The following is a 26,745-nucleotide window of genomic DNA, read 5'->3' as shown; positions in this document are numbered from 1 at the left end:
ATGCCAAATAAACTATTTAATATCCACCCACAAATACAAGAATAGTCTTCCTTTCCACACCCCTGCTATAAAATGGAAATATTCCTTACTACCAGCTATTGACCATAAAAGGTCCACTTTGGGTTCAGGCGTCCTGCTTTTCTGAAGTATTAGCATGACAGCATCCTTTTGTTTTACCACATCCACTTGTGTACCAGACCTCTGGCAGAGCACTTGTTTTTCTGATTCAAAAACAATTTTCCAGTGCAATTACAAGATGTTCTCCGTTAGAAAGATATATGTGTACGACCAGTTCCAGATATATTGGCTTTTCTTTTCATGTGTAAACAGGCACGGCTATACAAATTCCAATGATAAATCGCCTGTGGCCAGCCATCCTCTGAAGCTTGCTGCACAAAGCATTACTCACCACTGTTTTCTAAGAGACACAGACAGATATTTTAGAATTTGTCCAGCTTGGAAAAAAAAAAAAATGAAACAAAGACAGATGGAAAGAGGGCTGCTAGGTCAACGTATGCTAGGCTGTTTCTGTTGTGGTTGAAGTTTGTATATCTACTTATTTCCTTTGCAGAGAGACTCTGGCACCTTCCTGTCATGAAACATTAATCCTATGTTGATCTATCTCTTGCAGGGTTTTCATTACACAGGGCGATGCTGTGATCTACACGCTTCCCAGAAAGAAATCATTAGCAAAGAGCAAGGCCTCTGGTGTGGTCTATGAAATGTTGGGCACTGGCCTCGTATTAGTGCGTGATTAAGACTCGGGTAAAGGAGGTAATCCCAATACTGTTAATAATTTCCTTCTTAAAGATAATGCTTCATCATAAAATATCCCTGCCTATTTAAATTGATTACAGTTTTGTGAAGAAAGGGATAGTGATGCTGACATCATTTTGATCTCACGGCAAAGAGGTCAGGAAACACAGTCAGATATCCTATGTGTTAAATGCAGTGGAAATATTCCTGTAGTATGTGAATAACTCCAGCAAAATAAATGTCGTGTTCTGGCAACACCTGGCTAACATAGTTAAACTCTTTTTTAACTAAATAGCTATAGGAAAGAACTACTGAAAACAGGGTCCACATCAAGGCAATGAATACCTGTAGGAGTCTTTAAATAAGGCAATAACTCCATTAAATTTCAAGTCCTTCCGTCCTTCCTGGGTAATAAAACACAAATCTCTTCCAGTTGAATTCTTTCTCTCCTTCAGATCTAGAAAAGTTGCAGAGCATGCTCCATCAGTCTGAAGAAGAAAAATATCTTGGGGAAAAAAATAGTAACATATATCCTCTCCCTAAAACTAAGGATAAGTCTTAAAAAAGGCTGATTCTAGTCAAACCACCTGTTACTGACTCTGAGGCACAAATTGATAGGTAGCAAAGTCTTGGGCCTTTTACAAAGTTGGTACCAAGACACAGACAGTATAAAACAGCCATGTAATGCCATGAGATTAATCAGTCATCTGAAGCTATAGGCTGCCTCATTCTTCACAGCATGTAAGCCATACCAGAGTGAATTCACTTGGAGGATATACACCAAACAGGTACAACTTTGGTTGCTGTGCTCTTGCAAAGACTAGTGTACGCACAAATTCAAGGCTAAACTTAAGTACCTGAGACTGGACTCTAGGTGCAGTATAGATATCAATACAGCTACATCATTCCACAAAATTATTTTATGTATCTTTACCCAAGGACTAGGGCTTAAAAACAAAGGCAGAAATTCTCTGGAAGTCCTTTAACATCCCCTCATCACGTTCAAGCACTTTAACAGAGTTGGATGTGAATGCGGATATGCTTTAGGGGGGAAGGCTCTTCAGATGGATCTGGACAGGCTGGACGGATGGGCTGAGGCCAATTGAGGTTTAAGTAGGCCAAGTGCAGTGTGCATTTTGGCCACAACAATCCCAGGCAACGCTACAGGCTTGGGGCAGAGTGGCTGGAAAGCTGCCAGGCAGAAAAGGACCTGGGGGTGTTAATCAGTGGCCAGCTGAACATGAGCCAGCAGTGTGCCCAGGTGGCCAAGAAGGCCAATGATATCATGGCTTGTATCAGAAACAGTGTGACCAACGGGACCAGGGAAGTGATTGTCACTCTGTACTCAGCACTGGTGAGGCCTCACTTCAAATACTGTGTTCAGATTTGGTCCCCTCACTACAAGAAGGACATGGAGGTGTTGGAGTATGTCCAGAGATGGGCAATGAAGCTGGTGAAGGGTCTGGAGCACAAATCTTATGAAAGTATCTGAGACACCCGGGGTTGTTCAGCCTGGAGAAGGCTGAGAGGAAACCTTGTTACTCTCTACAGCTAATTGAAAGGAGGTTGTAGTGAGGGGTAATTGGCCTCTTACCCTAAGTAACAAGCGATAGGATAGGAAGAAATGGCCTCAAGTTGTGTCAAGGGAGGTTTAGAATGGATATTAAGAAGAACATTTTCACTGAGAGAGTTTTTGAGCACTGGAACAGACTGCCCAGGGAGGTGGTGAAATCACTGTCCCTGGAGATATTCAAAAGACATGTAGATAAGGTGTTGAGGGAAATGGATGGTTTAGTAGTGGGCTTTCAGGTTTTAGGTTAATGATTGGACCTGATCATCTCAAAGATGTTTTACAACCAGAATGATTCTATGATTATATAGCAGTTTACAATACTGAGAAGTTTGTATTATTATTCTGAGACTAAACCTAGCATCCATATCTTGCATAGAGCATATCAAGCTAGGCTTTTAGACATAAAAAACTAAGTCATCACTGTTGCTCTTCTTGATTTATGGAATATTTCTATATATTGCTTCACTTTCCAGTCTGAGCACTAAAAAATTATGTTTTGTTTCAGTTTTTTAAATCTTAGCTGCTCAGTACCAACAAGACACCAAACTTCAGACTTTCATCTGTAAAAACTTCCTTAGCAAAGCTGCATGCTACAAGGCTACCGTTGTCTGTCTTAACCAATCTGTTGCACAGTTGTTTGCTGATTAACTATCTTCAGGTAATTTATAAAGCTGTTTAGTTTACAAAATCCATTTCCTCCCAGCAGAAAAATGTTAAAAGAGAGAGGTAGGATGAAAGCAGAGGAACAGAAACCCTTGTTCTTGGAGCACCACAGCATCTGTGTTTGAAATAGCTTTGAGGGAGGAACAATTCTCCCTCCAAAATACTGACAGAGGCACAAAGGACTTGAGGTGTCTCTCTGCAGCCCCACTGAAGCTCTGGGAGAAGTTCTGGATGACATTGGAAATATCAGAGATCCTTTTTTTAGTATCTCCACTGCTCTTTTTAACCCTGTCTCCAGGCCCTTCATAGCAGCAGAGAGAGAAGATCAAGCCAAAGCCAGGCAAAATTAAAAAATCTGTAGCTAGGTTCTGCATCTTGGTGTATTTATTGTCACAGTTTAGGATTAGGTGCTAAGCTGAGGAGGTAGAAAAAAATATTTAAAAACACCACACAAATAACTTTAGAATGGCATTAGACATTGAGTAGTAAAGAAACTTTAGCAGCTTTTGTCCTCTGCATAGCCTTTTTAAATGGCAAGCCAGCAGAGCATCTCTTGAAAGCAGATGAGCTTGGGTATTTCTATAAGGCATTACTTGGAGCAAGTTGCTAATGCTATTTTTTCTAAGCCCAATACCTGAAATTTGCTCTCACTTTCCCCTCTACCTACTTGAGGCAATTGTTGAAAAAAATTACTGAAATAATAAAATTCAATCACCACTTCAAAGGCTTTTTCTTGGCTTTTTCTTTTTATATTTTAAAAAGAGACCACAAAGGTACCACTGCCACAATGATACTCCCTATGATAATCATCAGAACATATCTCTACACTGGAAACTGGAAAACAGAAGAAAGGCTGGAAGTGTGACCACCATGTCTTAAAAAAGTCATCTTCATATAGCAACCATCTCAATCGACTTGCTTGGACTTCACAGTATTTCCAGCTTTATGAATTTCTGAGGCTTAAAAACACTTATCTCAGCAGGTTGCAGAGCTTTCCACTTCTGTCTTTACTACATATAGTTGAGCTGTCTTCATTTCTCATTTGCAAGGTGTTATTTTCATAGGCGACCTATGTTTGTTTTGAAAGATCCATGATCTTTCATGCATCAGTGCACAAGCCATCTCATCGCTGAAGGGTAGAAGATTTTACCCAAATATAGCTGTCTAAGACATCTAAGCATCTAAGACAGAATCACCGTAAAGCAACTCTGTTAGAGATATTGCTTTATGTTAGTACTTTTTTCTTTTTCTTTGCAACTAAGAGTGTCTCTGCCTTGACTTGTAATTATGGAGAGATGTGGATTTGCAACTAAATATAATCTTTTCTGTAAACTTGGTATCTCTCCCTCACTGTCATGAAAAATTATTTAATTTAGCATGTGTTTCTTCAGGTTCTCACTTCACATATCAGAAAATGATTACTGAAATTTCTTACTTACTGAATTTTTCACAATTTAGTCATTATGTTCATTTAGGCACTTTGAAATGGAATTTTGTACAGATTTTAGCATGCAGAAAGCCAGATAAGTGCACGTATACACATCCTCCATATAGTGTCAGACAATACAGACAATACATTTCTTTTCCAATGAAAGAGCATTTTAAAATTAAAAATAACAGAGCCAAAAAAAATCTGAAAAATAAGTTATTTGACTCATGTCTGTGTACATCCATAAGATTCCCAAGCTGTTTACAAGGAAAACTCATGTTCCACACAAATAAACCCCCCGGGCTACTCGCTAGGAGAATGCTCTATGTGCAGACCCACACGGCTCTATCTAGAAGAGCTAGTTATGTTCTGAAATGACTTCACATTCACCGTACTCCAGGGATGTGTTGGTGCCTTTGTAGTAGATGCCTTTGCTCTGGCTGAGCCTCAGAAAATTCCTGTGACCACTCACTGCAGAGTAAAACAAATGGTGGCTTGTGTGCTGAAGGTAGAGACTCTGGGAAAAGCCAGAATCAAAAGAAATGAAAAATAAACCAAGAGGAAAATGAGATGCAATAACTTTGAGAGCCATTTTGGAGGTGGAGGGAGTTGCAAGGGTTTTAGCCCAGTGTAGATGGGTGTTGTGGAGCAATGGCTGGGCCTGATGTCTTCCCTACAAGCAGACTCCGGAATGTCACTTGCACATTTCCATAAGCACGTGCTCCTGGTCAGAAACAAGCCTGCTTACACAAGGAAGGCAGAGGCTGTTCAGGGAGACAGCAAGCTGTGGAACAGGAGTGGGAGGGCCTCTCCCCAGGGCTACCTCCACTTGTGTCTCAAGCACCATTAATCAGTTCTTGAGTCAAGAAGACATGATGAGTCATCTCAGCCAAAGAGATGGCAGCACGGAGCCCAAGTGACATGCTGACCATGCTCACACCTCTCCTGCCACTCTCACCAGTCCTCTTTCCCCATTCCCACCCACAGCTGGGCCCACAGGGAGCCCCATAGCAGCAGCATCTCCCCAGAGTACCTTCTCTCCATCCAGCGCCCACTGTGGGGTGTGATGGCTCTTGGCCTTGCAGAGACCACTGCCAGCCATACCCATTGGGCACACACGGTAGCTCCCCATCACTGCTGCCCAGCAGCGCTCAAGGATTGTCTCATCCAGAAACACTGTAGCCTTTCCTTGCTATAAAATTAATCTAGTTTGCAAAGAGCCTTCTCTTTCTTAAAAAAATTAAAATCCTTATTAGAAGGTATCAAGACAAAGCAACTGTTAAAACACATCCTCAAAGAAAGATAAATATGAAATTAAACTTGCAGCAATTCGATTACTGTAGCTGTCAAATCACAGAAAGAATAATTTTGGAGAGGAGCATACCTCCAGCTATTAGTTAATTTTCCAGTACACTAACTCAAGCTATTTGCTGATGGATTTTGCCATGTTTGATTATCAATCAGTTAAAAACCAGTCCTGTTCCTTTCAAAGTACTGGTTGTCCATAGTCATTTTTTCCCAAAGATAATGCAAGCAGGATTTCTATAAACTGTTTGCTTCAGCTCCCCAACAGATAATTAATTCTTAAACCACTAATACTGGATTTGCTTCTGCGCTTGGATGAGAGGAAATCCGAGATATCGGAAAGTAATAAGGAAATATCCTTGTTCATGCTCAAATACCCTTTGCTGCATGCAAATATGGCTAAGTATGCAAAGAGGCTGCCGCTGAAAAGTCAGCACAAACGTCTGCAGTTAATCAAAAATAGCTTATGAGCAAAATTGAAGTGAACATTTCATGCTGCTACTAGGACTGCAAAGCTGATTGGACTGGCTCCAGGCCAGCAACAAATGGATTTTCTAGAGTCACTGAGTTTATGATAGATTTTTGTTCCAGAGGAAAGTTGTGAGCAGGTTCATCTGCAACAAGCATGCCTGTAGCGCTTCCTGTAATAGGTCGGCACTCAGCTGCCCACACTCATCGCACTCTTGTTTCCATCTGCATCCCACGGGTGGAGTCTGTCAGTCTCATGAGACTCAGCAATGATCCTGGTTGGCCTGGGATCTGCTCTGGAAGGTGTCCAGGCAACATCCCCACAAATGGCAGACTACATATTTTGAAAAGGATTTTCCAAAATGCTCTAGTTTGCCTTAACTCCCACTGAATTCTCAGTTAAACCAACGGTGAGTGTCTTAAAATAAACAGCCCCCAGGACCCAGAAAGCATAAATGTTCAACAGGGTCAATGCTTCCTCTGGGCAGTGTGGGTAGAAGGCACTGCCTGCTCCAGCATGTGCTCCACCTCTCCTCGCACACAGTTGTCTCTAAGAGATCACTTTCTCTTCTGCCTTCAACACTATGGGGTCACTTCTGTGCAACGCTACCTATGTATTACCACTGTTGTCTGCTGGCAGCATTTCATATACAGTTTCTGTAGGAATAAACTCACAAGGAGCAAGAGTGTGAGAAGCCAGAGAACAGATAATTTCCAGTACACTCAGTAAGGTTGCTTGCTGATGAATTTTGACATGCTTGATCACCAATCTGTTAAAAAAACTATTTGGAAGTACTGGCTGCCCACCATCATTTCCACAAATGATGTTGCTGTGAGGCCATTATGTGACAACTTACATACAGCAAGGCCCCAGCAAAGACTCGGGCCTGAGACCACCTTCTTCAGGCTTTGCACCAGCAGAAGCAGTACAAGATTAGGACCTTAGTAGCTGGCACAAGCTGATAGTGAAGCAGATTGTGTTCAGCCTACTGATGATTGAGCTCTTTGCTCTAGGACACCCAACCTTGAAGGCTCACAGCCACTCAGATTGCTCCTGCTGGGTTGAGTTTTGGGCAGATCTCTTGCCTGTACTACTGAAGCCTCTTGCAGTCTCCATCTCCTTTGAAGGTAAAACAAGAACTGTGAAACTGCTGAGAAAATATTCATCTTCTCTCTGTACGTTCCAGCTTCCCCCTTTCAGTCTCAGCAGAGTCTCTTTCTCCACTGGGCTACCTGTGCCCCCTTACTCTCCTCCTCCATTTAACACGTTCCCCTGCAAGGTTGGAAGCCCTTAAATCCTCTTTCTCAGTGCTCTGCCACAACACGTCTGTCACGGGGTCTCTGTTGCTCTTCACAGGTCATGTCCTCACAGAGAATGTTGACTGTCTCTCCTCACCCAAAGAGCTGTAGACCCCAGGTAACTTTCACTCTCCCTGGAAACCTTAAAAGTGACTGTGGCAAAGAGGTACAGAAAATGGTAGTCCCCTCGCCCCACTGTGAGTACAGGCAGCTCTGCCAGTGATAACAAGAAATGGCAGTTAGGCTGAGCAAAGGAAAACTGGCAAATCTTGATTAATAACAAAGTCATAATAAAACCATGCCAGCTGGCAACAGCGTCGTCTGTCAGTGGGCTGGATTTGCGGGGAGAGAACCTGCTGTCGTCTGTGTCTTGAAAAACTCAGAGGTTTGCAGGAATTGTGTACAGTGAGGATGTCAGAACACCTCCTCCTTCCCCTGCCCTTACCCTTTCCAACACAAGCCTTACCTTACACCTACAGACAAATCACAGCATCTGACACAGTGATGGCCAAAGTAGTGACTGATCTAGTGGTCTGCAGCCAAAAAAAACTCACAGTTTTTTTAGGGCTCACATTGAAAAACTCTATAAGATTACTGACTCTCATCCTATGAGTTTGGCACAGATGGCTTCACAGAAGACACACCTTGGCAAACAAATTTCACTTGCAAGATGTGCAACAAGAGAATGAAATGTGAAACATGCATAGTGATTCACAGATACAGATACAACGTTTTTTAAAGACCCCAATCTGCAGGACTATAAACCCCTCAGATAACATCTGTAAACACTATCTTGTGGCAAGGTCTTTGGCTTGCTTAGTGAATTAGCTCAACTTATCAGCAAGTAGGTGACTTGACTGTAGTGTCAGATTGTCACTCATTTAATATAACCAGAAGAGCATTGCAAGAGTGAGTCACTTGGATGGAAAGCTTTGACCTGCTTGCCAAGCGAGCACAGCAGACCACTCCAGATTACAGCCCACTGTCATGGTTTAGGCCCATCCAGGGACAAAAGACCACGATTAGACTTTAGTACTACAAACTTCGGAACTCCTGAAGGACAAGGTATGTTTAATTGCCTCTTATGGTACCAGGCAAAACAGACCAGGCTACTCAGCCTGGGGAAGGAAACAGAAAATAATTTAATCCGCTAACAAGAAAAACATAACCATAAAACCCCAAAACATGACAAACAGAAAACAACACGGTGGTACAATGATGAAGAGCACAACCAGTCCTTTAAGACCACCTTCCCTCCACTCCTTCCCTCTTCCTGGGCTCAGAGCCCTGATCTTGGAGTCTTTATCTCCTCTGCCTATGAACGGCTCAGGGGGGCAGGGACTGGAGGTTTCAGTCAGCCTTTTCCCAATGGCTCCTGCCACTTGTATCTCCTCTGAGAGAATCTTTCTGATCATAGCTGGTACCAAACCTAAATGATTATTCTGTCTAGATGTTAAAAGTTTCTAAAAACTGTATTTTTTTGCAATAAATCTGAAATTTTCACATTTCTCCCATTCCAAAACAAAGGGAGGAAAAAAGCAGAACCAACTGGAAGGAGATTGTAGCTTTGGAATATGAATCAGCTTCATGGATTTTAGTTTGCTTTTTCTACTCACACACTCGAGACTCCTTTCCCCACCTCCGCTCAAGAGAACAAATAGGGACACAACTTCTTGCATACCGCCGAGAAACATTTTTTTTTATTATTTAAGAAACTTTTGGTGTAGCAGATGACATAAAATGTGTTAGCTGCCCACTTTCGTAGAGATGTGCAGTGAACTTCAGTAACATGCTATGAGCTAAATTAAATCGTCTGCCAAAAGCAAGCAAACTTTTCTAGACAATCTGTTACTTGACACACTGCAACCAGTAAAGCCTGTTCTGCCATCTGCTCCATATAAAGTACATGGTATACATTTTATATGGTTTCTAAACTTAGCAGCAAGCCAGAGTCAACATTTCTACAGTGGGGATCCCCTATAAAAAATTATATCAACAGTTTTTGCCCTTTTAGCTTAATGTCCAAAAGAGACATGTAGATGAGGTGCTGAGGCACACGGTTTAGGGGTGGGCTTGGCAGTACTGGGTTAATGTGATGGGTTTGTGTGGAGCTGCTTTTTGCTTGGTAACAGTTGGAGGGGGTTGCAGTGCTGTCCCAGTAAGCAGTTCTCAAAACATCCCCCAGCTCTGAGTTGGGCCCACCTCCAGCCTGGCCAGGCCAATCTGGCGCCTCTGCCATTGCTATTTAAGAAGGGAAATTTGTAGTTTGTGAAGGAGGTGGAAGGGTAGGACAAGATGGAGGTGACTACATAGTCAGAGGAGGAGGAAGGGAGGAGCAGCGCCCCCTGCAGCCTGTGGTGAGAGTGCAGCTGTAGCCCTGTACAAGGCCAATGACATCCTGGGATGCATCAAGAAGAGTGTAGCCAGCAGGTCAAGGGAGGTTCTTCTCCCACTCTACTCTGCCCTGGTGAGGCCTCATCCAGAGTACTGTATCCAGTTCTGGCTTCCCCAGCTCCAGTGAGACAGAGAACTTCTAGAGAGAGTTCAGTGCAGAGATCATCAAGATAGTCAGGGAACTGGAGCATCTTCCTTATGAGGAAAGGCTGTGAGATCTGGGGCTGTTCAGCCTGGAGAAGAGGAGACTGAGGGGGGATCTCATTCATACTTAGAAGTATTTGAAAAGTGCATGTCAAGAGGATGAGGCTTCCCTTTTTTCTATTGTATCTAGCAACAGGACAAGGGGTAATGGGATGAAGCTGGAACACTAAAAGTTCCATTTAAACATAAGAAAAAACTGTTTCATTATGAGGGTGATGGAGCAGTGGCACAGGCTGCCCAGGGAGGGTGTGTAGTCTCCTTCCTTGGAGGTCTTCAAGACTGTCCTGAACGCGTTCCTGTGAGACCTGATCTAGGTGGACCTGCTTCTGCAGCAGGGTTTAACTAGATGATTTTAATGGTCCCTTTCAACCCCTACCATTCTATGATTCTATGATTTAATGGCTGGTTGTACTACTCATCATTTACCCTACTCTGTATTGCTTTCAGCTGGATACTTCCATTTGTTGTGTTTTAGTTGGAGGTGGAATAAATTGTTTCCTTTTCTTCCTCAAGTTGGGTAGTCCTGTATGTTTTGACCAGAACTTTAAGTGAAGAGTTAGTCCTCCCGGTCTTTAGACCACTGCAAAGGCCCTCAGTACACATAGCTGATTGTGATCCTTTGTTCCTAGATGGGCCTCAATGAGGACAGTTAGTGGTTGGACTTGATGATCTTGAAGGTCTTTTCCAACTGGAATGATTATGATTCTATGACCCTAGAAAACTCCTTTCTCTATACACTTCACTGCCTTTCGAGACTAAACCATAAAAAGAATCAATGTCCTTTCAAAACAAGAGAAACAAAGTCTTGCTGGTGATCTCATGAGTAACTTTAAGAACTAAGAAAACACTGAGATCAAACCTGTGTCTCTTAAGTCTGTATACTACTAGGCCTCAAGTTTTACTGGTAGTTGCATATGGAAATTACATGCTTAAATTTCTCATGCCTAAGATACACTAATTTGGTAGAATTTTGTTATAAGAGCTGTATTCCTCTTGTCTTTGCTGTAATTGTCCCAAAAACAACCCCCAAGCTTCACCTTAGGAGATGTCCAGCCTTCTGTCATTGCTTGCTATGGATGAAAGCCATCACCATAACAATAGTTCTTATACAGAAGTATGTGCATAAAACCTGCAGAGTGAACAGAGAGCAAACCTGAGGTGTCACAACAATGAAGTATGATCTACACATACCTATTTCCACTTGCACATGTGAACATGATGCATCCAGGGGAGATCAGTATCCAGAAATCCCACATAGGACCACAAAAATCCGAGAGTACAATAACTGCGTCAGAGGAGTCTGATCTGCTGGATTTCTCAACATTTATAAATGTTCAAAACCTCTCTATTCAACATTTTCCTGCCAAAAAGGGAACACATCCAGAAAAACTACACACAGACACATGCACATAACCTAGCTGCCTTCAAAAGGTTACACAGGGATGGAAAATTAGTTCATTACTGTGATCTGGATGTACTTCTGCATCCCTAATATCAGTCAAAACACTATCTTCTTTCTTTGATTATTCTTTTGTGTTGGAAGAAGGATAAAGGAATTCTTCTGGCATACCACTGAGAAACATTTAAAATTCTTATACAGAGCAGCCAGTTGGTGTTTCCAGATTTTTTTCACAGCTTTTTTGCATTGCAAATATGACTTCTTTAGAAGATACCTTCCCAGTGACACCCCAGCCGCTCTGACCATGGAGAGGGGAAAAAGCAGGCACTGAGGAAGGGCAGCTGTTTGACCATCTGGGCTAGCAGCATAAGGAAGATAAAATAGGGAGAAAAATTGGCAGGGCAAGGAGTAAGAATGAGAAAGTACTTAAATACCCAGAGGGAAAAACACATACAAAAGTCAGAAGCTAGAAGAAGGCTTGATGATTGAATGTGATGGTTGACATGCTTTCATTAAAATAAAATGTTTCTCCAATGGGGAAATGGGGGAAATAAATGGGGAAAAGATGGAAAAAGAACATATTTTCATTACATTATAGGAATTTCAGTTCATAGATTTCAGCTATCATGGGCACAACTTCAGTCAGGTTCCATTTCCCAAAAAGAAACTAAATCGCCCAATTGCTATGGAGCACATATTCCCTACAGCATAAGGAAGAGCCCAGCAGACTGCAGCTTTCTAGAGGACATAAAGCCTGATGGGTACCTGGAATACAGGTGGAAGAGACAGTATGAAGCACTTGAATTGCAATTCCTCAACACTGGCTGACAGCAAAACTTTAGGACCTATCCAAGCATTCAGCCACTGTTCTACAGACAAAATTAATCAGTTTATTGACCAAGCTCCCCCCTTCTCCTCTAATATTTACCTGTTATTTCACGTTCTTTTATTGGTTTCTAGCCAAGGTCTGTGAATTCATTAAGCAGAGCCTGAGATGGGGAACAAATGGATAAAATCCTTAAAACATTTAATTTTAGCCAGTTGCTGGAGTAGAATGGCTTAGAGGACTCCAGTTGTAAAGGAATGACATGGGGTGGGAAAGGCTTAGAAATTTGGAAGTGCTAAAGGCAAATGGCAATGGCAAAGGTACACTGTTGAAATCAAAATGCCAAAGATATAGAGGGTGATTTCTTGTGAGTTTGTTGGGGTTTTTTTTCATTTTTAAGTTATAGAAAGTACAATTTGCTCATGGAGAATATGGGAACACAAGGATATTTCAGTCTACAGTACTATTCTCTTGACTTCATTATCTCTAGTCTCAAAACTAATCTTTTCCTATCTTACTCATTGTGTCCTGGTCACCTTGCCACCATTCAAATGGCACAGGAAACCCATCCATCTCCACAGTAAAATGCTTTTTTTATTTCCTACACACTAACACTTTCATTTATTCTTTATATTAATGTTAACTGACTAGAAAATAAAAAATCACTTGTGTAAAAACTGACTATGGCTTTTATTCTTTGGGGAAATCTTAGCAGCCTGTAAGAGAAAGAACAGCAAAAACCCTTCACATCGATACATACACACACGCCCTTTGAGCTCACAGAGAGGAAGAATTTGAATTAGCTGCTGTCTTGGTTTGAAAGCCTAATTGCCAAAGAGACTTTTGGAAGCAACTGTGGAGTTGTCTCCCTGCAAGAAGAAATGCAATAGAGACCATAGGAAAAGAATAAGAGAAAAGGAAACAAATGAGAAGAAAGAAGAGGCTATACACTAAGAATAGGCATCACCACAGAGGAGTGAGTATAGGTGCTGCTCTCACCCATCAAAAGTATTTGTGGGCTCCCAGCATTTTCCATCTGGAGTTTAGATGCCCTTTCCTGGAAGTGCACATCTGTGGCCTTAGGAGGATATGGAAATAAAAAAGGGCAATGCAATCTTAAGAGGTACCTCATGAGGAGGAGAAGGGGCTTTGACAGCATGGACAGATCTCCAATTTGCTTTCCCAAGCTTTTCAGACAGTGCCTATCTCAGTCCCTTGATCATCTTAACAAAAACTTTTGTGCATCTGCTGCTTGCCTTAAAGTCATTGTGGTACCTTCTGCCCAGAGAGCCTTGCCACTCCACCTCTGGACAGTTGACTGTATAGTTCCAAGGCCACGTATTTTGGAAAAATGAGACCACAGAAAGATGCCAGCAAGTAGGAGTAAGAAACATTTCAGATCTGTTCCACGCCCCGGCTGTTACCTTGCCATGAAGCCACCAGGCCAGTTATCTTTGAGACAAGGATAACAACAGAAGTTCCTGCAGGGGCTCTTCTCTGGCTCAGAAATTCTTGGACCATTTATTGGCTATTTAAAACATAAACAAACTACATGTTCTCCCTTGGAAATCAAGTAAGACACAGTCAGTCAATGACTCTGTTGGAAAACTGAACAGTCATAGCAGTTAGGCTTGCATACCTAGCTACACAGCACAATAAGAAAACCCAGCATCTTAACAGTCCATCATTTTCTTCCACCACAAACAGCTAACTACCTAGGATTTAAATGTGAAAATTGTAAAGTGAATTATGTGTCAACGAAGGGGCTCACATAAAGCTTAGTTTATTCAAAGTATCATAGGTAATTTGCCATCTTAACCAGTAAGTGGCTTTTGGTTTTCATTAACTTATAAGAAAAAAGAGAATCAGGTTACTTCTATATAAGGCAAAATTAACATCTGAGAACAATAATACATAGTTCTTTTTTCTCCAGTTTCATACTGTCAAAATATTCTTTTTAGTTCTGTCATTTTATATTCAGTACTAAATTATGCCAAGTCTGTGACTGCGTCTCAAATGTAAATAGTGCACTTGTATATCTTACAAGAGTTTATGGAGTGGATGCCTGAAGGATGGATTAATAAAATTCTGTAGTGAATTTTAGAAGTCAAACCCAGACTCTTTATCAAAGCATTCAGAGACATAAAGTATGTAATAAATTGGCTTGCAGCATAAAAAAAAAAGAGACTAAGACATTCGATTCTGGTCTTGCTATATTTTTTATCCAAGCACATTAGCTGTCATTTTTTTTTCCCTGTGTGTTCATAGCAGGTTTAGGAAAGGTGGTGCTCAGAACAGAATAGGACCCTTTTATTTATTAAATACCAAGAACTGGACTTCCCCTGACAGGAACCTATCAGTACAAGTACTGGATTTAATTATGCTGGAGGAGCTGACCACAAAACTCTGAACATGAAGAGAAAAACCCAACTGTTTCCTTGAGCAGTGATAACCATCTGACCAGGGGAGCACCAGCTAATCCCCTCTCTAGATTATGCCTGAAGTCAAGCACTAGAAGTGGCTTCTGGTCACCAGCTTCAAGGAAGAGATTCTAGTTGACTTCCTCAGTGGAAAAGGCCATGTCACTACTGAATCACCACCAAACACCCTCCTGCACTTTTGCCCCTGCTTTCCATCAACCACATCCCACTTTTATCTGCTCAGTAATGATTTATTCTACAATCCAGTTGTCATGTTATGGCAATGGCAGCAGCAGTCTGTGAACCTTCTCAGGTCTCCCAGTTGACTGTCTGAAGCCCATTAAGGAATAAAGCAACATACTCATGGAGACTTGCACATGAAAAAAACCATGAGTATTCTTTACTTGTTCAAAATGGCACACACAACTAACATTTAGTAGAAAAGCATGATCTTCTTGTAGCTCATTGGCACCACATATTGGATTCTTCTCTAAAAAATTGTAACAAGGTAATTATTGGTGAAAAAAGGATAAGGCTCAGGGCAGTTTGCAGAACTCTTTCCTCCAATAGCTGTGCAGTATTACCATTCTCAAAGGTAAGACTCAAAAACTTATCAGCATTGCTATCTAAGATCTTTCTCAGGCTGTGTGATTCGGAGGTAGACACAACAAATTCTCATCTGTAAATGTCAGCACTCACACTAGGCAAGCTTAAGTTCCCCAGTTAACACGCAGATGGAGGATCAGGTAGGAGATCAAATGTCAGAGTCACTGATGACAGGAAATTAAATCAGTTTAGATGGAAGCCAAAATAATATCAAAGCATCTCTCTTTTTTTTTTTAATTAGATCTCAAGCTTTATGCAACACAAATATGACATAATTATAATTTCAAGGGAGTAGATGGAGGTTTTGAAGGAATTCTGATTTACAACTCCTGAGAAAGACTGAGGGTGACAGCTGATATAAACTGCATCCTTGTCACATCCAGAGGGAGCTGCTGGGATGCTTGGGTCAGTTGCTAGACAAATTCAGATAAGAGTCTCAGAAGAGTCTGAGATTCCCTGCAGCACAAGTATGCTGTCAGAAGGGGCAGAAGCCAAGAGTTTTACTTCTCTATGCCATGATGGCCTCTAATTCTTCCAGCTGCAGAGGAAGCCAGCATCCATCCTGCTCTTATTAGAGAGAAGGCATGGTCATCATAGTCACTCCTACAACATGCTTGACACAAGACTGAGCATTCCTGTTAGTTGGACATAGCACTAGAGCTGGAAAAGGCTGAAGCTGGCCACAGTTCGACATTAGCTTAGCAAGGAAGCAAGGGCAACTTTCGACAGGAGTGCAGGAGATCCATCTGTCACTGCCATCTCATGCCAGTATGTTATTCTGGGTCTCTTTCCATATTTGAGCAGGCAAATGGTGAAACCTTTATCAAACACTTAATAAGTTCAAATTTCATTTCAGCAATCTATTCATTTAGTGCCCAATCCACATTCTCTTGTGTGACAACATCTGGCCACCTTTATAAAGAAAGTTTTGAGCTTAAGCTTCAAGCATGTCTATAGTCTTCCCAGAGATATCATGATGGATCTTTCACCTTTCTAGTTTCCAAAGTGCATCAAAAGCAGTGAAATGGGGAGGTTGCAATAACAGCTTTCAAATTGCTCTCCCATAGCAAAGAATCCACAGTTCATAATGAACACACATCGCATTTCTTTGCAGCATTAGTGGGGCTCTGAGAGAACAAGAGATAGGGCTGGAGCAAGAGCTACAGCCACAGAATTACACAGTACACCAGCCCTGGACACACACTTACACACTACTCACAGTTATTCAGGTGGTATATGTGAAACCTTGCATGGATACGTACTTGCCTATACAATGTTAGTACAGCAAGTGTCAAATACAAATGCCTGCACATAAACACCGATACAGCTGGAAATCAAAAAATCAGACCATGAATGACACGCTAGGAAAAAAAAATAAGGAAAAAAAATAAGCTCAAGCTTTTGGCCTTGCTCTTCATGTTTCCTTGGCCTTGTATTTGGAATACAGGCAATACAGAATCCGCATTGTAGTCTTCATATCTCCATTCACAATATCTGTGGGTACACAAGAAACAACAAAGCCAGATGTGAAATATTAGCAATCCCTGGAATAGAAGGAGGCTGCAACTGCCAAGGACAGTCTTCCACCTTTTCCCAATTATAATGTATACTTAGACAATCTAGTTGTAACAAGAAGAAACACGGGAACTACGTACAGAGGTAGCAATATATTTAATTAATTAAATGAGTTTGACCTTCACGGTACTATCTTGCTGGGAGTCAGGATACCTAATGCACAGTAAGAAATATTTCTTCACTAGCAGAGAACAGAGTAGGTCATTTGACAGAACTTTACAGCTTTAATTTTTTATGCTTCTTCTATGGCATGAATCATATTGGGAACTATCTGATGCTTCAATTTTTGATTGCAATGCTTCCATCATGCTTTTCTGCTGTTGGCTGTTTTCTTCTTTTTGTTTAGTTTTCAGTTCCCATTTTCTTGGCTAAACAAACTATTCTTGTATTTAATAATTGCAATGAAGAAGGCTAACTGATTTAGAGGGTTTACCGACTGGGAGAAAGACTAACAATGAAACAGTGGTGAAAGAGAGCTTTTAACAGCCTAAATAGTGTATCTGTAATAAGTACCTCTAAATTATATTAAATTCAATCACTAGCTGAGGATTTTTTTCAATGAAGCTAAAGGACTTGCAGATGTTGGCAGCAATATTTCTTATACTGATCAGCTCTGTATTTGAGGCAGCACAGCACAGAATAGCCAGAGGGAAAAAAAGAAAGCATGGGTTTAACTCTCTTCACACAAAAGCAGGATCTCAGCATGGAGACCTGAGCTCACATAGATTACTCTTGTCAAGGTTAACAGAAATAGCTTTCCAAACTCCTAGCCCTACACAACACAGTGAAAAGATCACAAATCATGCATGCCCATTGTGCAAACTGCAAACATCATGAAACCACTAGTGGAAAAAGAGAACAAAAAGAAAAAAAAAGAAAATCCAAATTCTGTCTTTCCCCCTCCATGATGGGGAGGGGGAACATCTTAAACACATGCACCCATTTGCTTATGAGTAACTAGCAAAGGAAGAGATAATGCTTTCTATTTTTAAGAAAGATTTTATTTCCGTGTTCAACACGAATCTTTTGATAGGATGAAGTTACATGCCGTGCACTTTACAATGAGTCAGGCTAAGCAATCACAGTGCTATGCATTAATGTAGCTACATCCCTCATCCTACCAGGGAATGGTCAAAGATTTGTCTGTGGGGCATTTTTTTAATTTGAATATTGGACCCGTCCAAAGGAAACATTTCTCTTTTTTTTGTGGTGAAGCAAGACAGAGAAACAGGAATGTACGTTAACTCAATGATGAAAGCATTCACTTGGATATAGGAGAACATCCAGTTCCCAGGTCTGAACATAAACCCTATCAATTTCTCATTTAGGAAACTACCCACAAGCTCTTCTGGGTTTCAATGGAGCGGCAAGTGTTTCTGACTTTCAGGACATATTCTGCAAGGTATCTTCCCACATGAAACAAGCTTGTTTTTCATACTCTAAAACATTTTATGAGAGAGAGAAATAGTTTTTCCTCCCTCTCAGACACTGTAATTTCCTTAGGAGCTGCAACTGTTTTAAATCTTTAATAAATGCTAATTTATTAAACACTTCAAGTTTACTGTAAAGTTAGTAAACTTATAATAATCCAACATTTTTAGTACAGAAATAAAGCTTGTTCAAAACAGTTCTCAGCTTTATTAACATTCATTCTGAATGAAGAGCTATGGAGCAGCCACATAATGAAATGTGTCAGTGTCACACTGCAGAACTACTTTCTTCAATTACCCTAACTTTTGCTAAGCTAGGATATTAGCAATTCTATTCCAAACCAGTTTGTGTGTGACGACTCACCCTCAGAGTTCACAGAAAAATTCAGAAGACCTCCATCCGCCAGCAAGTCCAACGCAAGGTTAATGTTGTGAAGCTGTTATGAGAGAGAGATCAATAACAGAATGTATTTCCATCCAACTGTGCAGTGGCCATGAGGTTTTAAAAAGTGTTCCTCTAGTAGCTGAAGATAATGATTCATAAATATGGGCTTATATTCATCTCCTTCGTTTTGATGGAGTACTCTTGAGAATTTCTACCAATTATCATATAAAATTGGATGTAAAATCCATCTCCAACAAAACATATCCCAGGACGTGGGCAGAAGAATCCATTTATTTAAAAATAGACCTTGCATGTGAAAGTGTGTGTTAATGGATATTTTCATTGGGAAAACAAGCTAGACTCATAATTGGATCTAATAGATGCATAGGATTTATTTCCACTTTTTTAACAATGCCTATAGGCTTACCACATTTGGAACAGAAATATATAAGGAAAAAAGTGCTGTATATTTCACTCAGAATTATAAAGACTGGAGATCTTCCGATCAGCTATATTTTTGGGCTAGAAGTTTATGCTTTAACATATAAAGATGTCTATTCACAGTAACAGTAGTGATGATATGCTTAATATTACTGATGAGAAATTAAGCACACATTTATGAACAAATGTTGGGGTTTTTTTCTGTTTTTTCCTCACTGTTTTTTCTCTCCCTTCTCGACATAAAAGCAGCATCACACACACATGCTGAAGTCATGAATAATTTTTTTAAAGTAATGTAACATCCCATGACTAGTTTTTCTCAGCTTCAGGGCAGTTGTTTACTTGACTGGTAATTACCAAGCTCCCATCCTTTAATGAAGCAACACGATCTGAATGAAATTCAAAATATCTCTTCATACATTCCTTAGGCTATCAACCAATTTATCCTTTGGGAGGCACATCATAACTGCTGCCATGCTGTTCCCTGTTACCTTCTGACAAATAAGCACAGGGATTCACCATGCATGTGCTAAGCAACAACTGTGTGCTCTGAAGTGAAACAACAGATTTAAGTTTTATCTGGTTCTCAGGCTTCCAAGTAACTGAAACTAACACTTTGGATTCAGGTTTGGTTTTGTCTTTTGATAGTCAGCAGCCAGGAGAGATTAAGCTCATACAAATCTACACAATTTTCTGATTAGAATGAATAAATGAACGAGCACAGGCAAAAAGGGTATATATATGTCCCTCTGTGATGTGAATGAAATTTGCAAAGAATTGTAACATTCAGATTTCAAAATAAATCTACAGGCAGAAAACTGATAATTACAAAAGAATTTACCAAAGAAAGCCAACCTAGAAAAATAAGTTGTTTTGTCCAGCTGCACTTGAAGGCTCAAAAGTGCTGGACGGTTCTCTAGGATTTTCATCAGAACCGGACCTGTTTTGACAAAAGTACTGAGTTCACATAGTTTTCATAAGCACAAGGGCCCTCCTCCCTCATCAGCTTCATCTGCTGACTGCACAAAGTTCATCCCTATTTTCAGCCTGACCTGTATTGTGATTATATTCTTTGTTTGAGAATACACTTCTTTCTATGTACAAGTGCTCAGAGTTGGTCTTTCTTTACAGTTACTTGTAAACCTTATTTTTTGGTAATAGACACCCCAAAAAACTGCAATAAACCTACTCATATGCAGTGGTGTCTTCTTGCACCTATTGATGAGTCACCTTCCAAACTTCTGCTCATGCTTTCCTCACTCTTCCTGTACCTCTAACACAGGCTCCTGCCCTCCCTATTTCTTGTTTCTGTTTCCTCTTCTGTAACACTGCTTCCATCACAATTTACACTCCTTGCAATTCATGAAGTGTATAAACCAGCTTTGAACTTTCAGCTTTCAGCTTGAACGAAAGTTGATGTGCTGCACCAATCTTAATGGTGCGTGTGGTTGTCACCATTTTTATAACACAAATGACATGTTTTAAATCTCAGCAAAGGTTACATTTTCATACTTTACTGTACCAATTAATGTCTAAAATGACAGGGAGTTAGAAAGCACAGGGGAACTGAAAGACATATTTTATGTATAAATGACAGTTGAACTATAGTTGCTCAATATTTTTAGTTATATTGTCATCTCGCTTTTCATCTTGTAATGAACATCAGAGGAGAAACAAATGGTAAATACCACTTTGGCAAACTGTTCAACAATAAGTTCAGTACTTGGAAGTAAGCTTGCTAAAATGAAACGACTAGGAATAGACATTTGTGCTGAACCAGTCCCCAGCTCCATTATATTCTTCTCCAAGGCCAGTGACCAGCACGCACAGGATAAGAACTAGAAAGTCTGAGCTCTGATTTGTACCCAAAATTCAGGATATCTAATTTCTTGAAAGAGACCTGCGAGACTTGGTTAGGGTTGAGCCAAAAAGAAAAACACTACCTATGAATTTTTAAATTAGAGAAGTAGACATTTACTTCCTCTGGATAAAGTCAATGGAAATGCTAAAAATTTATTTCCAAGTCAACCACAGCAAACAATTTTGAAAACTGAATGGAGAAGGAGAAAAGGAAGAAAAACAACTGCAAGGAAAACCTTTGATTTGTTTGATTCAACCCTTCAAATGATATTTTCTTCTTTCTGAATCAGATTTAGAAAAATATAAATCAGAATTTTCTTAACTCCTTAAACAGTCATTGACTGATAGCATTGAATTTTTAAAAAAATCTGAGCCAAGGGTCCAGATAATTGTGCTTTTAAATATTCTGAAGAAAAGCTCCACAGGAATATTTACTAATTAATGAGAGAACTCTGAAAGTATTCATTACAAATAAATAGTGCACAGGGAGATTAACTGTGCTGTGGTCAGAAATCAGACAAAAGTCTTGTCTGTGAGGGGAAGCTGTAACACAAACCATACCAGAGAAGAGATTCCCTTCTCAGGCACCTCTCAAGCAAAAAACATCTGACACATTTCGCCTTCAGAGTTCTAACTGAATATAACCCAGAAAAAACAGCTACAGTTTCAGGGTTTTCAGAGCTATTCATTGACACAAATGAAAAATACCTACCTACACCAGGGACAACTTGAAAATATCTCATATATTTCAAAATATTTCCACATCCTAGATCTGTGGAGGAGATATTAAAGGTGGCAGCCCAGCACACACTACCTTCTGGCTGATGCCACCTTTTTCTTTTAAAGCACTGGTGAAATCTACCTGGTAGAAGTCAAAAAGAGAGTCGAGCAAGTCTGGCTGGGTAGGTTACAGCTCTCAGCCTGGGAGCTTGGAGGAGGAAAATATGTAAATTCTCAAGAGTTTCCTGAGCACAGAGGAGGCTTTCAAAATCTTCTGGTCACGCCTCGATTAAAGTATATTTTTGGAACAGTGTAAGGAAACCTATAGGGATCGAGTTCTGCTATGCAAGAGGTGTCATCCATGTTGTTTGCAAGATAGATTTGTAAGAGATAGCACACCAATTCCAGGCCACAGAGCCTCTGTATTTCAACGCAAGGCTTCAGAAGCATGTATCTGCCAAATAAATGCAAGTAACAATAGTTTGTCTCCCATGAGATAAAAGTTAATTTTGAAGAAGACATCGACCTGTTCCAGGGTATTTTTTTCAGCATGAACTGTCTGCATTTGTACTGTCCCGAAATGCTATCCTGCACACACTGTGAATGAATACGACTTCATATGCAGCAGCAGTTAAAGCAAGAGGCAGAGCTCTTCACTGACACACGGAAGCATTAAACAAACAAGACGTTTGAAGCCTCACATTCCAAGTAGTTAAAAAACAACCTACCATCTCCATGGTGCTGGTTGGAGTCAGGTAGAAATCCCTTAAATTCAGAAAGTAACCCTCCAGTTGTCCAATTAACAGCAGTAAGATAACTCCATCTGCAAACTAGACGAAGAGTGATCTGCTTATTATTTTATCACGTTGGCTTTTAGTAAATTACTCTGATAAATGCCATTGTAGTGATAAAGGAATTTAAATGGTACACTGGCAAGCAGACAGCCTAATGACAGCTCCTTCAACGTCTTCTACAGTGAACTTCACATTTAGTTACATAAGGCTCCCAAGGTCATATTAGTAAAAATATAAACTTGTAAAAGGACAGCTTTTAAAACAAACTGTTCCAGATGTGAAGGGAGACAAGTGACAAACACGTAATTATAACTAAAAGAAAGTTGTGCCTAGTGCCTGAGATTCACAACAGAACACTTTAAAAATCTCCTTTCTCACGGTTGCCCACGAAGAAACCTCAGAGGAGCACCAGAGCACAGCTCCACTTTTCACCTGTGTGGTGTGAATCATAGGGACCACCACTGCATCAAGGTTTTGAACGCCTGGAGCAAAGCAAGAGCTGTGAGCTCATTGTCTGCAGAAACGGGGAAGAAAAGGCCACAAGGGACATTACCAACCTCATTTCTCATCACTTGCTCACTCCCTTGAGACCTATGGGGAAGATGCTGGAGCTCCCTGGCTCTGCACAAGCAACTGTCCGCCCTCCCTAGAGGCAGCGGTAGCAGAGGAGGACAGCAGAGGAGCAGTTGTGTTTCTTCACTAGCACCCAGGGAGATGGTCCTGAGGTGTCTAACGAACACTTTTCTTGTAATTTCACAGACTCTAAAACAGTTTGATGTTCAGAGGACAGGACTTTGAAATCAAATGAAAATCAAGCCTTCCTACCGTGAAGCAAATCCAGCATTAAAAATCACTAAGCATCAGCAATTCACTTGGCTTTCAGTTTATCAAAACACCCTGATTTCAATCCTCACAAAAAGAGTACCCACAAAAGTTGGGCAGATTCAAAAGTTACTCCCTGTAACATTACAATTAAAAAGTTAACATATTTCATTATTCACTAGCTTCAGAAACTTCAGAGACTGAAGCCTGATATCTTAACCTGAAGCTAGGAACAATTGTTATGTTGCCAAGTTTCAAATGACTACAACAAAAAGGAGGAATCCTAGTGACGAGAGGAAACATTCAAATGGTTGGGAAAACATGGTTAACATACAGCTTAGAGACTGGTACCTGAGATTCGATGTCTTTCACACTCAGTCCTAATTTTCCAACATGTTGGTTGACAAATTGCAAAAATACCTAAAGAATACAGAAGGGGAGTAGAGGGTGGAAGAAAAAGAGAAGCTTTTTCAGTGATTAATTTTGTTTTAACTTACATACTTTTATGTCTATTTAAAAAGTAAATTACCTTTTTTACAGCATCCAGTTTATCTGGAGCACGGCTAAATAATTCGTCAAAGGCATCATCTTCTGTACCAAAACAACATTGTTATTATTTAGAATAACTGTCAGATCATAAGTTTAAAGTCTCTTGCAAAAGAAGAAAGGTGTTCACATCTTAGAAACAAAGGAGAAAAAGAGTCGTACGGACATAGGGAAAATCTGCTTTTGTATTTAGCAGAGGACAGGGTCACAAGCTTCCCTTCAGCCTGACTATATCACAGAAAACAATTTACTTCATTCAGCTTGGTAATTTTCAGCTGCAGAGGTTCTCAAGATTTGTGCATGGCTAAGTTAGTTACTTAGCAATGGCTAAGTTTCACATCTTACTGTTTATCTCTTTTCAGTTATGGTTTGGTTTTTTTTTTAACCCTGAACCTCTGGGATAAAATACTGTGTGCAGAGAAGAAAAGCTGTATATGTTACTGCTCTCTTCCAACAGAAATATTGTTTACATCACATTTGCAGGAAAAAAGCCCATATTGGGTTTGGAGGCATCAGCCTTCCTCTGAAAAGTCACAGACCTCAAAGTGCCCAGTGCTGCTACTTAGTCTAAAGTTGTGCACTGAACTGATGCCAGCAAATCTTCACCAAAGAACTAGCACGAGTTTAAAGAGTTCTAAGGAAATAAGATTCATCAAAGTCCTTGTGGACACCCATTCCCACTTCCATTTGCATTCCAGGTTTAGCAAGAGCAAGATACATCTCTTCACAGTAACCCAGCCACAAGACTGCTCTGGTTCAAGCATGAAACACCCTTAAAAATCAAGGGCACTCTGGCGACATAACTAAATGGAGGTCCAGTTTCGGTGGTACAGGAAAGCAAAGGCAGCTTTGCTTAAGGAAGATTCCTCCCAAAAGCCAGTGACAGATAAGACTCTGCTGTGAAAGGGTTTCCTCAGCCTTCTCCCTATTAGAGGGTTGCTGCAGGAGCTGCAGGGAATGTCAGGGAAGAGATGAATCCATTAAAAAAGTAACTGAGCAACAGTCTGAAACTTGCAACTGTCTTGCAAACTGGAGAGCCCTCTTCTGGAGCCACACTTTGAGATTTCTCTCTTTGTTAAGTAAGCTGTGTCAAAAACAGAGAGGAGTGAATTGCATATTTCTCTTCCCAGCAAATCAGCCCACTGGAAGAAACATTTAATTACAGGGTTGGGGTTTTTCTCACTATTTCAGCCCACACAAGAGGCCACTCAGTAGAATAAGTGATAAATATGTATTAAATGATTTCACCTCTGCAAAGGATGAAAATTCTTACATAAAAGGCACAGCAGAGAATTAAAACTGTTGCTGCATTGATTCATTGGGGATGCAATGTGCTGCTTTGGAGCACGGAAGAATAGCTCCCACTAAAGCCTGCACAATGCTCAGACCTTCTGCAAGCTTTGCATACATGGACTTTTTTCACCTTAGGTGTTTCACAGCCCTTAAAAGCCCTAAGGGTAAAAACTGTGGAGACATTGGTTTTACTGAGCTGCCATTCATAATCCAGTATCAGTAGATTTCAAAATCTCATTTGTGAACTGCATAAACTACATTGAAACTAGTAGCAACAGGCAGCACAGTTTTCAAACCATGATGCTCACAATTGTTCAAAAAGTGAACGAGGTCAATGCATAAATCCAAGACATACTTTGTCCCTACAGAGTCTGCTCTGTTGGGTCATCAACTCAGAGTTTCATTTTAAGTCTCTCCTCCCATGTGTCGCTTGTAGTCCACAGGCAAAGCAACCATCCAGTTTCCAAACTATATTGTATTGATATGAACACACATTAACAGGAGACATTTGGAGATAAACACTAGGAGAAATCCATGAATCCCCATTAACAATAGTGGGAGCATACTGAGGTAGTCACGAGGTAAAAAGGGATCAGAATGTAATAGCATATAGTAGTGAAACACTGAATATGGCAGTGTCAGTACTTACGTGACTGCGCTTCCAAATTCTCTCTAAAAGTGAAGTAAAAAGTAAGAATTAGAAAAAGCACTTGGCAGGTATAATCTTATTCATAAGCAAAGCTTAGCTGGACCATCAGCTGTCTTATAAAACAGGAGATATATCACAAAGTGCCATTAACTTTATATCAGAGTAACTTTCCAACAGACAGTTTTAAGTAAGTATACTGTATATCTGTCCAGACTCTTGGAAGTATGTGAGATTTTAACTGGCCCACAGACCAATGAACATTTATTTTATAAGTCCAATCTATAATATCCTTTTCCAATAAGCTGCTGATGATATTAGAGTTTGAAGATATTCTAGTATATAAAAGATGATAGGAAAATCTGTTTCTAGTTCTTGGAAGGATGGCCTTATTTTCTCAGCATATAAATGCTATTTTACGGCTTAACTCCTTTAATAATGACAGTACCTCACAAATTTAGCAAGCTCAAACCTTTCTTTTGCAGTAAAATAAGAAAAGAACTCCTTCTTTTCCCTTTTTTAATGACACAAGAGCAATAAATTAAAAGTAAATTTAAACCACTGTGGCTTCAGAGATTTTCCAGTTTAGTCTGGGACAGATAAATTTACAGTACTTGATTTTTATTATTGTATTTGTTATTATACTCCATGACAATGACAAACACTAAGCTCCAGAAATAGTCAAACACATTGCTTTAGAGAAGTTCATATAAAGAGTAAAGAAAGGTATTATACCATAATACTGAATCTTAAGAGGGGAAAAAAAAAAAGGAAAGAAATCATAGAAACAGATCTCATGCATATGCATGCCTGGGTTTAAGCTTTTTGTCATCATTATGATCCCAGCTATTTTTTCTAAGGGGGAAAACACCCACAACTTGTCCTTTCTGA

At 40.2% G+C, this 26,745-nt stretch overlaps 1 protein-coding gene across 2 annotated transcripts in view; it reads right to left on the bottom strand.

Annotated features, from left to right (window-relative positions):
- Positions 1-9,228: 9,228 nt before the first annotated feature.
- Positions 9,229-26,745, bottom strand: part of PARVG (parvin gamma) — a 30,215-nt gene continuing 12,698 nt past the window's right edge. For both annotated transcript variants that reach the window (XM_010205844.2, XM_062006858.1), the window contains exons 8-13: positions 25,858-25,880; positions 23,899-23,960; positions 23,721-23,789; positions 22,482-22,583; positions 18,712-18,784; positions 9,229-16,836 (exon numbers count right to left, since the gene is read on the bottom strand). In XM_010205844.2, the coding sequence (XP_010204146.1) occupies positions 16,757-16,836; positions 18,712-18,784; positions 22,482-22,583; positions 23,721-23,789; positions 23,899-23,960; positions 25,858-25,880 (409 nt within the window). In that variant the 3' untranslated portion in view covers positions 9,229-16,756. The remainder of the gene's footprint in view (positions 16,837-18,711; positions 18,785-22,481; positions 22,584-23,720; positions 23,790-23,898; positions 23,961-25,857; positions 25,881-26,745) is intronic.

Source organism: Colius striatus, chromosome 1, assembly GCF_028858725.1.
Source record: "Colius striatus isolate bColStr4 chromosome 1, bColStr4.1.hap1, whole genome shotgun sequence".
Lineage (NCBI taxonomy): Eukaryota > Metazoa > Chordata > Aves > Coliiformes > Coliidae > Colius > Colius striatus.
Note: the sequence above shows the minus strand (reverse complement) of the source record. Positions and strands in the feature narration are given on the sequence as shown.